The sequence below is a fragment of the Carlito syrichta genome, unplaced genomic scaffold, assembly GCF_000164805.1.
Source record: "Carlito syrichta isolate Samal-C Ts95f unplaced genomic scaffold, Tarsius_syrichta-2.0.1 Scaffold314064, whole genome shotgun sequence".
NCBI lineage: Eukaryota > Metazoa > Chordata > Mammalia > Primates > Tarsiidae > Carlito > Carlito syrichta.
In genome coordinates, this window is record NW_007258160.1 from 85,192 (window position 1) to 100,296 (window position 15,105).

Here is a 15,105-nt window from a genome sequence, read left to right on the forward strand (position 1 = left end):
AACAGAAATTAGTTTCTCTTCTTATTTTAAGACTATATATTCCTTGATTTAAACATTTCCTTTCGTTTCAGTTCCCTCCCTGAAGTTAGTTCTAAGTTGAGATGCCTTGAAAGGTGGACTCTTAGTCATAACAGGGAATAGTTCTTTCTTGCCATCTCTGTCGCCTTGCTCTGTCCTCCCTTTCTGTCTTGCTGGTTGAAATGTAGACTTCAGTAATGAATTTCCTGGACTGCTTTGCACATAGACAAAAGCATTCTCTGCTTGTTGACTATGCATGTGTGATCTCAAAAAAAGCAATTCTCATTTCATCTATGGGAAGTAGTTTGGCTCAGCAAGGGTATTTCCCATATTCAGTGTCTTCCTCTTGGATAATGCTATAGAATGTTGTTAAATATTGTCTCTTCAATTTCTCTTTCTTTGATAAGATGCTATCCATATGCTCTTTAACTCATTGCATTTCTTATGTCACAAGCTCTACTCTCACTACTAAATTATTTTCCCCAAGAATTCCCTTCAGCTCTTCAGAAATTATATCATTCATCTTCTCTAAAGATCCTCCTTCCATAAAAAACAGAACAAAACAAAGAGAAAAAAAAGAGAAAAATAGAGAAAGAAAGAAAGAAAATTGTAGAAATTTATACCGCTTGGGCCTTGAATTTTGATATATCTTAGACTTCATAGAAAGAATTTAGAATAGTGGTCATCAAATTGATTCACATTAGAATAATGTGAGAATTAAAAAAAAACACATGCCCAAATTGAGCCCATATATAATTATTAGAATCTGTGCTAGCGCTCAGACATCAGGATTTTTCAAAGCTCCCTAGGTGATTCTAATGTGAGCTGCAGTGAAGACCAGTGGTTTTAAAAATGTCACGTGTCCTGGCTCAGAGCTCGGAAGGCCTGTGCGAAACTCTATCTGAAATCTGTTCCTTTTTGTTTCATTCAATGATAGTCTTTTTCAAATTTGTCTTTCTCAGAGTTTTCTCAATTAAAACAGTTTCAATTTTTTTATCTTTAAAATATTTCTTCACATAGCTTGGATCTATCACATTTTTTCCATTTGTATTTTAGATGTAGGGAGTCCACATGCATGTTTGTTACATAGACATACTGTGTAGAGGTGGGAATTGGGTCTCAGGTGGCCCATTCTCCAGATGGTGGACACGGTACCTCATAGGTAATTTCTGAACCCTAGCCCCTCTCCCCACCTTTCCTTTTATTGGTGCCCCCAGTGTCTATTATTTCTTTCTTTGTGACTATTTTGTTCCCACATACGAGTGAAAACACGTGGTGTTCAGTTTGAAAAAGTGTTTAAAAGAATCTCTTGCAGTTTCACATTGGCAAAAAAAAAAAAAGTCTGTAAATAAATAATATATCTAAGTAGAGCATAGCTTATTATTTGGTAAGCACCTAACTCAAGTTTATTTAAAAGAAAAAATTTTGTGTCGGTCTCATTAAATAAGTCTTAATAAAGTTTTCTACCATCTCGTGATGCACATTGTTTCTGTCATCAAGTCGAATTCACTGCAGCTGTTTCCTGCAGAATGCAACAGCATAACTTTAACAAGTTTCATTTCCTATAATGATAAAAGTACAAAAAGTTGTGGATATACCTTTGGCCAGCTCTGACTGAAGAAGCTGATGAGAAACGGTGCCAGTGATGTACCCAGTGGGAGCTTTCTGGTGCTTTAGGACTATGGACCACTCTTTCCTTGATCTCACCTGTCCATAGACCCGCACTTAATTCTTTTTGATGGGTGAATTATATGGATATAGCACATTTTATTTATCCATTCATCAGTTGATGGCCATTTGAGGTGTGTCCACTATTTGGTTATTACGGCTGTGGACATTTGTATAAAATTTTTGTTTGATCATATATCTTATTTTTGGTTCTCTTGGGTACCATAAATAACCTTGCTGGTTCTATGGTAACTTTACATTTGGTTTTTTGAGGAATTACCAAACAATTTTTCAAAGAGGCTACATCATTTTTCATCCCCACCAACATTGTGGGAGGTTTTCACTTTCTCCGAATCCTCAGCAATACTTGTTACTTTTTTTTGGTGATTGCCGTATCTGTGAATGTGAAGTGGTATCTCATTGTGGGGTTTTTTTGTGTGTGTATGTGTCGGACTCTCATTCTGTCACCAAGACTGGAGTGCAGTGGCACACTCACAGCCACCGCAGCCTTGATCTGCTGGGTTCAGGTGATCCTTCCTTCTCAGCCTTCCAAGTAGCTGGAATTACAGGCATGTCCAAACCACGCCAGGCTAATTTCTTTGATTTATTGTAAAGACGAGGTCTCGCCAAGTTGCCCAGGCTGGTCTTGAACCCGTGGGCTCAGGCAATCATCTCGCCTCAGCTTCCCAAAGTGCTGAGTGGTTTGAGCCACTGCGCCCGGCCCCCTCATTGTGGTTTTGATTTGCATTCCCCTAGTGTGCATTTCTCTGGTGTATAATGACATTGAACATCTTTTTATATGGCTGTTGTGCATAGGCTTGTTGGTCTTTTGTATATCTAATTTGGGGAAATATGTGCAAATACTTTGCCAGCTCTAATTGGGTTGTCTTTTTATTGCTGAGTTGTAAGCTTTCTTTATATATTCTGGATACTAGACCCTTATCAGATGAATTATTTGCAAATATTTTTCCCTTTTTGGGTAGTATTTGCGTTTTCTTTTTACTTTTTTATTGTAGGTATCATAACACGATTACATTTGACCTTCGAATTTGTCAATTTATTGATGATCTAAATAATGTCATAGGTTTAAACAGTTAGTTGCTCGACTTTGAAAGTTGTTTGTGTCATTTTTCTCCCTTGATACCAGGTCGCTGATGCTGAACTAAACCAATTGGTTGTCCTGTCCTACTGGACTCAAAAGACTACTTTGTGAATGTCATTGTGGGTGTCATTAACTAGATCTGAGAAAATATAGTGCTTATTAAGTTATATGATATATTAGATTTTCTAAAATCTAGGTTGCATTTTATTAATGTGGCTGATTATTTTTATAGTGTCCTCTTTAAATTTTGGTGATGTCCAGTTTATTTTTTCCTTTGGTTGCTAGTGCATCTGGTGTCATATTTAAGAACCCACTGCCTAATCAAGGTCACAAGATGTGTACCTGTGTTTTCTCCTAAGAGTTTTATACTTTTAGTTTTTACACATAGGCCTATATTTTTACTTAATTTTTGTATATAGGTGAGGTGGGTGATTAATTTCATTCTTTTGCATGTGGCTGTCCAGTTGTCCCATCATCGTTTGTTGAAAATATGATTCTTTTTCCATTACCTTTTCTTGGACTCCTACTGGTTACTTTTTAACACATATATTAATATCATCTTCAATTGAACACTAAGATTTTTGTGGTAAGGAGGCATTTCTTATCATTAGGATAGCCTATTGTGTTTAACAGAATGCCTTACCCAAAATATGTGCCTGATATATATTTTACTAGTGTTTCTTTCTTCAGCCAGATAGTAAGCTCTAAGAGGACACAACTCGTTTAGTATTGCTCACCATTCTGCACTGCAGAATATGCTAGGATCAATAAAGGATAATCCTAACTTTGATTTTGCCACCATATTGTTCTACTGTTTTCATTTATTGCTGGGTCTTCTTTAGCTCAGAACACACAACCAGATTTTGAATTAAAGGAATCCTCTTTAAGGAATGAATGTTTAACCTAGGAAAAATTTAGATTTGAACCCTCCCCCATTAGTTTTTTGGGTTATACTCCAAGAGTTTAAAACAAATCGGATTCCACAAATGAACTAATGCTAAATCAATCTGAAGTTCCCATCTCTGTATTAGGTCTTTGACTACTTTTTTTTGTCAAAGTGAAATAAAAAGTCAATTCCCTGTTTTTAATAGGTGCCAGTATTTCCTACTGGTGGACTTTGACAAGACTTAAAATGGGAAACCACATTTTGAATAATGAGAAGAGGAAATACCTGTTTTGTTCATGGTTTCTGCAGCTTCAAAAGTGATTTGCAAAAGAGAGAGAGAGAATGAAAAAAAGGAAATATCCTAAGTACTCAAAGAGAGCTGGAGAGATGGTAAATTTATTTATATTGATTCTTGGAATCCTAAGTTGCAATTAAAGCTAATGCTTATGAAAATGATATAATAAGGAAGAATCTATGATATGTAATTACATATGAAATACAGATTATATTATGCAGTGATTGCAACTGGGTAAAGTTATTTTTTACTGTGACCTAGGGTAATCAGCCATCCTGTTTACCTTGGACTGTCTTGGTTTTAACAATCAAAATTCTACATCCCAGGAAATCCCTCAGGCTCAATCAAACCGGGGTGCTTGATCACCCTGTTATGAACAAAGATGATAAGAAAACAAGAAGAAAGTGAAAAAGGGTTATGTCAGCCTCTTAATTAATGGTTGCAATTGGCTTTGTAAAGTTTATTTTCTTTATGACTATAACATTAATTTTATAAAAATAAAAAGGAGGAAAAACTAATTTAAGACCAGAGAGTATATCTTCCACTTCTGGGCAAAGCATATTTGCTATTGGCCAATACTATTATTTGATTCTATATTGCCAAGGGATGAATGGGGAAGGAGGTAATAACACGGATTTTTATTCTTCTTTAATAGTAGACATTAAAGGTGTCTCCTATTATAAGGAGTTAGGTGAAGTCAGTAAAAACAAATAGAGGTTATAAAAATGACTCAAAATTCTTACAGAAACCATTGGTTTGTAGAAGAATACTTATATTTCAGAAGTAGAGAAACTAATATAGAAATGACATCTTGTATTTTTTGGAAAGTTTTCTGATTTTCATTTTTTTTAAGATCTACCATAGCTATACCCTTTTCCTTCTTCTCTAGGAGCACCTGCCATATATTTCTGTCACAGCCTGGAGTGTTGGGAACGAGGAATACATTATCAGCAACCTATCCCGTGAACATTTTCCTTGGGAATACACATATTGAGAATATACAGGCATGAATATCTGATGACCTGTGATCTCACAGTTCAAACCCAGATTGGGGTTATGTGGCTATGAACTCAAAACTATGGGAGCCTCCCATGGTCTGACATTCCTTGAGGAAAGAAGAACAGTGAAAATGTGCCTGTTGGAATAATCTATTGCAAACAAGAACACAAAAATAGTTTTATCCATTTAGAGCTAATTTTGGGGACTTTACCTAGAGAAATGTTCTTTCTCCTTTTTTTTTTTCTAATTACAGGGAATATCTTATCCATTGGTGTTTCCTAAAAAAGTGAAAATATCATAGAGAAAATTACATTGTCTTTTTACCTGCCACAATCTTGCAGCACTCAGCATGTAGCAAATGCTTAGATGTGATTGATAGATGATAGGGACATCAGCCTAGGTTAATATTCTTTCTAGGTAAGGTGCTCATATAGCTGAAGTGAAAAGTAGGGTGGCTATTGCCTGAGATTTAGCATTTTAATCAGGTTGTTTCCAAGCACAATCGTGTTTCTGAGAATGTCTATAGCACTCAGCATCTACTTTATACAATCTACCAGCTAATTATATGTTGATGTAGTTTTACAAATGCTACAAATTTTAGAAAAATCTAAATATTTTTTAACCCTAAGTGGTAAAATCAGATTCTGACTCTTGTGTCTTTCTCAATATCTGTTTAGGGAAGGACAGAGGGTAGGTTTTTGACCTGTTGATCTGACTCTAATAGTGTATGCAGACATTGGATAGACAGTTCATTGTTTCAGACATCATAGGATTCGAATAAGAAAGCCTGGTTAATGAAACAAGGCTTTCATAATTACTAGCTATGACTGTTGGCAAGCTACTTTTTCTCATTTAAAGGTTACTTTACCTCTTCGAATTACTTGTCAAATAGAAAGAGGAGTTCTTGGTCATGGAAGATCTAATAACATGATTTGATAAAATATGTTATCTGGAAATCGTTTTATAATATAAATGCAAATGTTTGTTTATTATTTGAGACTTGGGTACTTTATTGTGTCATTTTCTATAGCATTCATTCTTCTGGATGAAAGGCTAAAAGTAGAACCAAGAACCTAGAGAAGGTGTTAGGAAAAGTTAAGACAGAGATATGTCCATGTTCAAGCTATGCTGTTTGAACAAAGAAAAAGTTGGTTATTGGCCATTTAGAGTTTCTCTAACAGGGTGTAGAGACTCTAAGAAGTGCTACAATGTTAGCCCCACAGAAAGACAGATGGAACAGGTTCCTTATTGCTCTTCATTGTCATTATTTTTTATTGTCCTTAAAACCATAGTACAAAAAGGACTTCACCAAAAATGTAGATGTGGAAAGAATTAAAGACAGTTTAGGGATGGCATGGAGCCATCTTTTTTATTTGGTATAGAGTCTCCCTGTTACTAATGGAAGAAATGAAAGGAAATGCTGCCACTACTACCACAAAGCCTACCCAAGGAAAAGATGAATGAAAAAAAATCACATTCTGCAGCACTCATTATGCCTTTTTTCAATTAAGAAAGTTGCCCCAAACAAGAAATACGAAACACGGAATGGTACAATGGCTACATTCTCTGAATGTGTGCGAGAAGGAGCTGTGGTCACTCCAAGCAAAGACCAAGTAGAGTTGTGAAGGATTTTGCACGGTACCTCAAGAAATGAAAATCAGCATATCTCTTGGAAGCTAAGACTACTAATGCTTAAAAAGGGAAACAGAAAACAGAAGAAAGCATTTAAGGAGAGCTGTCATTCTCTATTGGTGAGGATTCCTGATCTTGGAGAGGTTCTGGAAAGTTTATTTCTGTTTCTTCTTCTTCTTCTTCTTGGACTGGGATAATTTCAATGTCTTCTTCATTCTTTGTTTGGGAGGATATTTCAGTTAGCTCAACCACTTCTTCTTTTATTTCAATAGTCTGTTCTTTCTTTTCTTCAGCTGACAGGAGAACTACATTCTAGAACACAAAATTAAACTTTTCTTGACTTTTACCATGGACACTTTTCTTAACAATCTCTACAAATATTTATCCAATGCCTTCTAGTTTTTAATGCTACTTGTATTATTTAATATATACCTCCACAAGCAAGGATTTATTCCCCAGAGGATCAAATCCTTATCAAATCACTTACTTACTAAAACTCAACTCTGAGCAGTCCCTCAAGTAGACATTTGCTTCTGCACTTGGAATGATCACATTGTATTGGAAAAAGAGTGCATAAATGAGAGAGGAGTTTAGATTCTAGTTCTGATTTTCCTTCAGTGAATATAGCCCTAGTTTCCCTCTCTGATTCTAGTGTTCTCATCTGCAAAATGAAGGAATTAGTGATTTCTAAATTCTTTTCTAAATCTAGCAGGCTGGTTCTTCTGAAGCAGTTGGTAATAGATCTATATTGGGATATTCATATTTTCCAATTGTGTAGCCTCTTCAAACCTATTGTTTTGTAAGAGTAATTAGGCGAAAAGAAGTAGAGGGAAGAGGGCAATACTGAGAAGTGGCCAGAGAACCAGTGACTTTAACCTTCAACCATTCTGCTTTTACACATTGAGTATGGAACCATGACCTCAAGATAGAAACCGAAGGTTAATAAGAAGGTGCATGTACCATAAAACTCCATGTTCTAGAAGTCTAAGAACAGACGTGCCAATTTTCAAGACAATTTCTTTCACTATTGGTATTTTCTGCCTTCCAGAAACAGACCAAGATGATTTTTTGTGAAACCGCTACATTTGTTTTTGAGTTGGAGTCTCATTCCGCTGTCCAGGCTGGAGTGCAATGGCATGTTCAAGGCCACCACAGCCTCAACCTGCTAGGCTCAGGTGATCCTTCCACCTCCACGTTCCGAATAGCTGGAACTACAGGCATGCCCCATCATGCCTGGCTAATTTTTTGATATATTGTAGAGATGAGGTCTTGCCAAGTTGCCCAGGCTAGTCTCCAACCTGTGGGCACAGGCAATTCTCTCACCTCAGCCTCCCAAAGTGCTGGGACTACAGGCATGAGCTACTGTGTCCGGTCAATGCTCATTTTAGTGTGAATTCACCTGCACACAAATGCCAGGCTTGTAACAGTCTCAGAAATAGAATTGTGGTTGTCCAAAAAGTTCTTTGGAGAAGTGAGATCAAGCTAGAGATAGTGGTACTCCTGTCAGGCCAATATTATCGAATCCTTCCACTAGGGAGGGTCCTCTGTCACCTATTAGATTCTTGCTTGAATCTAAAAGCAAATAACTATGAAAGTAAAATCTTTATGCAGGTGAATTATTTCTACCTAAAAGAGATAGTTTCCAGAATAACATTTAGAGATTTTTAATAATTGGATGTTATTCTCTTCACCTATATCTTATTTTTTAATTTTAATTTAATTTAATTTTTTTGAGTTGGAGTCTCACTCTTGTCACCCAGGCTGGAGGACAGTTGCATGCTCACGGTCATCGCAGCCTCAACCTGCTGGGCTCAGGTGATCCTTCTGCCTCGGCCTTCCTAGTCGCTAGAACTATAGGCACGTGCCACCACGCCTAGCTAATTTTTTTGATTTATTGTAGAGATGAGGTCGCCAAGTTGCCCAGGCTCATCTCGAACCTGTGGGCTCAGGCAATCCTCGCACCTTGGCCTCCCAAAGTGCTGGGATTATAGGCGTGAGCCACTACGCCCAGCCTTCTCCTACTTTTAAAGTCTCATCATTCTCCATAAGATCCTTTGCAAATGTGGTTTTTCTAGAGTAAGGTTATGGACAGAGCAGCTGCTACTTACAGCTTTCGATCTGGAGCATGATCTTTTCCATTCATTCTCAATGATGCCCGCTATCACAAGTTGTTGGAAAAAGGCAAAGATCAGCATCACTGACAAAATGCCCTGAAAAACAACAGAAGAACAGCGGTGAAAATGTAAAGATGGGACAGAGAACATGGTCGGTCTTCAGAAAATTACTGTTGACTATAATTAAATGATTCCTTAGGTAGGTTATGACTAAATGTGAGAACTGCTAGTATAGAAAACAGTGTCTTGGCTGAGTGCTGTGGCTCACGTCTGTAATCCCAGCACTTTGGGAAGCTGAAGCGGGAGGAACACTTAGGGCCAGGAGTTCAAGACCTGCCTGGGCACCATCTATATTTAAAAAAAATTAGCCGGGTGTGGTGGTGCTTTCCTGTAGTTCCAGCTACCAGGGAGGCTAAAGTATAAGGATTTGCCTGAGCCCAGAAGGCCGAGGCTGCAGTAAGCCATGATCTATGGTGAGTCATGATTGTGCCACTGCACTACACCCTGGGCAACAAAGTCAGACTCTGACTGAGGAAAAAAAAAAGAAAAGAAAAGAGAAATAGTGTCTTTATAACACAATGTTTAGCACCACTTCTGGCATATAACAGATGGTTACTACATGTTGCTGATAGAAAGTAAGATAGGAATAATCAGTTGAAGAGTCAATTCTATGCAGGAAAGAATACGTATTGAGTCCCAAATTAAATTTTATTCAGTTTTATGTGGTGTGGTATCACATCAAGAAAACCTCTTCACACTTGGGAAATATAATATTTTTCTCCTTTAATCCTTGAGGGAAAAGATGTTCATAGCATCTTAGGCATTTCTTCCATGTTTATCTTAGTTAATAATGATAAATATTAATTCTGTTAATAATAATATTAAAACTAACACTTATATAGCACTTTGTATCTACCAGACATTGTTACAAAGGCTTTGCATTTTTAATTCATTTATTATTAATAGGGGTCACCACCCCTATTTCACAGTTGAAGAATTTTAGGTAGAATGTGGTTAGAATTCATGCCCAAAGCTGCATATACAATTAAGAAGCAAACTCAGACAGTCTTGGTCCAGAGTTGATGCTCATAATAAAAATGTCATACTTCCTCTCTGGAATCAAATCCAACTTCACACTTACCAAGAAAACAGATTGTGTGCTGTAACAGTACTGTGTAGATGGAGAGTTTCTTTCAGAGGGATTAGATGGTTCACAATTGTATATGTTAACATATGGTATGGGAGATTTAATGAGATTCAGCCTCTCTATTTTTAAAAAATGGGAAATTTTAATGTTAAGTATATCCATGATCAAAAGAATCATTCCAGAAATGGCAGCAAATAGGCTCAATGAGTTGATTATCATTTTCCCTTTGACCTGAAATGGAGACATAAAGATTTATTAATTGGGCTTGACTTCCACTTGGAGAATATAACCTAGGAAGGAATTCCAGATGCCATTCCCCTGACTCACAAAGGTATTGCCCCTAAATCATATTATACTTCTTATCGTAGTTGTTTTTAGCCTCTTTGCCATATAAAATAAAATCATGACACTATCCTGTTCCTTTCTGTCTTCTCCATCTCATTTTATTCCATCACCTTTCCATTCATTTTATCAAGCCAAATTCTAGAAGTGATCCTTAATTCTTATATCTTTTATCCTTGCCCTTTCTTTATTGCCACTGCCACTATCCTAGTAGGTATTCAATAAACATTTGTTGAATAAGTGAAGTTCAGTCGTATCCAGATTGTTACCTGTCTAGGTAAGTAGATAGAGAGAAGAGACAGAAGACGTTTCCTGCATTATGCGTAAGTGGGATGGTATTGAGTCTAGGTTGAGAAGGTGCAGATGGAACCCTCTAGTCTACACCAACAAATGGAAAGAACAAGCAGCTGTGCAACTATAACATACCACCTACTCCTTATTGACACAGGCCGCACTTAGCCCCAGTCACCCATCTTTCAAAATGCAGTTAGGGCCGATGTCTCTAGGTAGCACAGGTAAGAGAATGGCCAGTGTGAATGTTCTACCTTGCAGGGATGATAAAGCTGGAAACAGGAAAATGTATGTGTCATAACGGTATGGGATTGTTGATGATTATTTTATGCCACACATATTTCATCCCTGGCTATAATGACCAGTCAGTAGGTCTGGCCCTATTTGGAGAATAGAATAATTAGATTTTCATAAGCAACTCCTCTCCTGCCCCAAACTGAGCTTGTCAGATCATTTTTTAGAGAGGAACCATCTCGATTTACCCAGCCCCTCACTGACTTTGAAATACTACAAGAAAGGGATTGGCAGTAGTGGGAAACTGCTGGGCGGGGGTGGGGGATGAGGGGTGGGACTGGCAGCAGCGGGAAACTGCCATGAGGGGGGACACACCTCATCGACAAGGGCACCTGCAGAATGAACATTTGTATACCCAACCCTGAATTGTACCCCACATCTTGAAAATAAAAAGTAAAAAAATACAAAGAAAGTGACTCAACTTCATAAGTAATAAGACAGTGTTGGGAGAGAATCTTCTTGGGAGGAAACTTGCTGATCAGCTCTTTTTTCAGCCACACAGTGTCAGCAGCACTGCAGGGCAGCCTTTTCTGGATGTAAATGAGTCCCTAGGACTTACATGGGCAAGATTGCCCTGTAGCTCCCTGTGCTCTCTGAAACCCTGTCACGCACATTATTGCCTTTTATCCTTATGCTGATTTCACATGATAGCAAGGACCATTACCCTGCTTTATAGGTGAAAACTCAGTCACAGAGAGGCAAGCTGACTTGCTCAACATTACTTAGCTAGAATTTGAATCGAGCACAACACTGAACAGATAGTTTTCCTAAACGGGAGTCTAGGAGAATTGACATGGCTTTCAGAAAGGTCTGTTATTTTCACACGGCATTTAACACTCTCAAGACTGTAAATACAAGTCTTCACAGATCTGCTTTTAGTTCTGAACTTCAGGTAGACTTACTTCCAAGTTTTTCATGGATAAAATCACAACAGTACTGTGGGGGATCTTTTGCTTTTTAGGCTTACGAATCTGTGATCCCAAGGCTTTTTAAGTTTTTAACTTTCCCTGTTTTTAACTGCAAAACAGGTATTTCTTTGATGTGTGGGAAAGAAGGACATACGGTTACTTGCCAAACTCTGCCTGGGGTTTTTCTCTGCTGCTACCAGGAGTGATCCAGAAATAATGTACTGTAAAAAAGAGAGGTGGGGGTAGGTGAGGTAAGAGAAGGAGGAGAGAGGGAGGCCACTTTTTAGCACTGAGAACTGGTCAGAAAGAAGCCATCCACACTTTCAGCCGCTTTCACTAAACTGCTCGCCCATTTTTATCCAGTTCATTCATTTTTCAGCAGTCTTATTTTCCCTTTATTCAGGCTCAACTACATTCAATTCATGCCTTTTATTCAACCATCTGGGAGCTGTGACTAGGAATATAATAAGAACAAAGAGACAGAGCTCACATTTCCTTGTCAATTAGTACACCATGAATTTAAAAGTTTTATTTTTAGTGTTTCTTTCCTTTTGATTTGTGGGAACGCTCTCTGGGATTTAAGGCGACTTAAATGACTCTGAAGTCAAGGAAGAGAGGATGGACATAGAAGAAAATGCTTGACCTGCATGTCAAGTGCACTCCATTGAAATGTTAACTGCTACAAGAAGTGATGCTGATTATCTCTCATCTTCCTTTTCTAATGCTCAAGGCAGAATATGGAGGAAACGCTTGTCCTAATCCATCTCTCCTTGTTCTGAATAAACATCACTGCCACATGCCATACCCAGACAGGGTTACAGATCTGAAAAATGTGTACAAAACAGCCAAAAAAGAGTGCTGCTCGGCTGATGAGCAAAAGGAGATTTTTTTGGGTATGGGATTCATTTCACTAGGTTTCATAGCAACTAAACAGAATTGTAGGGAAGGGCAGTTTTTCTTCTTTGAGACACTTGCCCGTGGCAGGTCTTTCTGCTATGAATATCCCTTTTTCCTTCTCCTCTTTTCCTTGCTAATAAACTTTATTTGGAAACTTAAACAAAAATAATCGCAGGGAAGGAGGAGAGTATGGGAGGAAGTGGATACTCCCGCTCCCTCTTGCTTTCCAACACACCATGCCACACGTTGCAAATGTCTAGTGCCTTCCTCTCATCAGCACTGACTGTGGAGAGGTCCTGCAGTGAGCAACCCCTGTGTAGCTCCATGGAGGGGGTCTTTCTCTGAATTCACATGAAGCCTGACCACGGACTCTCAATCCTGGATTCATGTTCAATTTAGTCAGCCTCTCTTCCTACTTACTATCCCCTCAATACAGAAGCAATCTGGCATATCCCTCTGGAGCTTCTTAACATTTTTGTCTGTACCATTCCCCAAATGGCTGTTGCTATTTTTTTTTTTTTTTACTCACCACAATGCCTCCCCAGAGAGGGTACCACACAGCCATACAGATGGGGGCGTGGACTCCCACGGGGATCATCAGGAGACCCCCCAGGGCAATGTGGAGGAGTCCATTCATGATCTGGACAGCCTGGAAGAGAATCATCATTGTCAGAAGGCAAAGGCAAGGTTGGAAGTCCTGGCTCCTGACTTGGAGCTAAGGAAAATGCCTAAAGGAAGTGGCAGAAGTGCCAAGAATTTTATCTTTTTCTTGTTCAGATCCATTTTCCCCCACCACATGGGGCATTTCCAAGGAGGAGGATGCCTAGGATTCTGTCAGTGGACTGGGATGAGAGACCCCTAGACATACAAGCCCCCAAACCGAAAGGTGACATAAAATCACCCTGAGGTGATCCAGGTGACAACTTCTCTGATATGCCCCTGATTGGGCCCACTGTGTCGGACGCAAAGAATGCTGTGTTGGATCGCATCCCTTCAAGATGTATTGAATTATACACATGGACTATGTCCTCAGCTTCTGTAGGCCAGAGAATCCCAAGCTACGTGAAACAGAGGGCAACCGACTTACCCCCAAAGCCTTAGATTCCCTCATGAAGAAGCTTTGTGTGGGGCCCACCAGTGAAGACATCCTTTTGAGGATTGGTTTCTGACCAGGTTGCATAGCAATCAGGCCTTTCGTAGGCTCTGCTGGGAAAGTTCCATTCACTGAATTTCTAGGTGTCATCATTTCACTCTCAAAAGTTCTAAAAATAAAATAGAGAATAAACCAAAGAGAGCAAAACGCATTTTGGCCATCTTACCTCGTGTCATGCATCTGAATGCTTCTCTCAGCACTCCCTCTGTGGGTGTCACTGAAGGCAGACGTGGCTTCTTCCTAGTGGCTTTTGGTCTGAGGCAAGGCCTGCTGTCCTGGTCTGAGAAAGAATCTGGAGGGGTTGCCTTAGGCAAGATCATGTGGACCCAGTATTCCCTGCCGGTGTTCTCGGCATGCTTTACCTTTGTTGAGAGCACCATGTGTACATCCCTGCATGTTTTTCTTATGTTTGACATTGGAAAATGTATTTTCTATTGACTTGCTCATTGTAATGGGGAAGAGGCATCATTACAGAGTATGGTGAGGACTGTCCTTAGAAGCAGGAGGCTGATTCCAGGCCTCACTCTGCCTCTAAATTTGCCACCTTGAGCAAGTCCTGTCAAGAAGGCCCTCTAATGCAGCATGGAAGATCATGGTCTCCTGAGGCAAGATTGTCTACGTTTAAATAGTGATTTCTCCATTGTCTCTGAGACTTTTAAAAATTATTTTAAAGATGTGGGGTATAATTCACAATGTTAGGTACATAAGTGGTATCTTATAGGCAAGATTTGGGCTTCCCCTTGGTCTCCGCTTTGCCTGGTTTGAGATTGGGCACCTTATTGATGCTGTATGCCCCCCCCCGGCAGTGTTCACTACTGCCAATCCCTTCTTATGGTTTTACGATAAATGTTCAGGGTCTGCTTATGAGTGAGTATATGTAGTACTCAGATCTTTGTTTCTGTGATAGATCACTGAATATTATAGACTTTAAATCCATCCAAGTTGCCGCGAAGTCCATAACTATGCCTGTGTAATATTCCATCTTGTAAATGTACCACATTTTCTTTATCCAGTCACCTTTTGATGGGCATCACAGCTGGTTTTATGTTTTTGCTATTGTGAATAGTGCTGCAAAAAACATGTGTGTGCAGGTATCTTTTTTATAGAGTGATTTGAGTTCCTCTGGGTATATTCTCAGAAGGGGAACTGCTGGGGTGTTTGGGAGGTCAATTTTTAGATCTTTTAGAAATCGCCACACTGTTTTCCAAATGGGTTGTTCTAGTTTACACTCCCACCAACAGTGTAGAAGCATTCCCTTTTCCCACCATCCTCTCCAGCATCTCTTGTGTTTTGATGGCCATCATTAATAATTCTCTGAGGCCTTAAACAAGTCCTTTAAATTCTGCGGGCCTCACGTTC

At 38.9% G+C, this 15,105-nt stretch overlaps 1 protein-coding gene across 1 annotated transcript; it reads right to left on the bottom strand.

The window, feature by feature from the left end:
* Nucleotides 1–6,690: 6,690 nt before the first annotated feature.
* On the bottom strand, nt 6,691–14,031 carry MS4A1 (membrane spanning 4-domains A1). The gene is made up of 6 exons (XM_008070933.1): nt 13,681–14,031; nt 13,123–13,242; nt 11,861–11,917; nt 9,856–10,092; nt 8,709–8,810; nt 6,691–6,912 (listed from the first exon to the last, which is right to left on the bottom strand). Exons 1-6 carry the CDS (start codon nt 13,837–13,839, stop codon nt 6,694–6,696), a joined length of 894 nt encoding a protein of 297 aa, XP_008069124.1. The 5' UTR covers nt 13,840–14,031; the 3' UTR covers nt 6,691–6,693.
* Nucleotides 14,032–15,105: the final 1,074 nt, after the last annotated feature.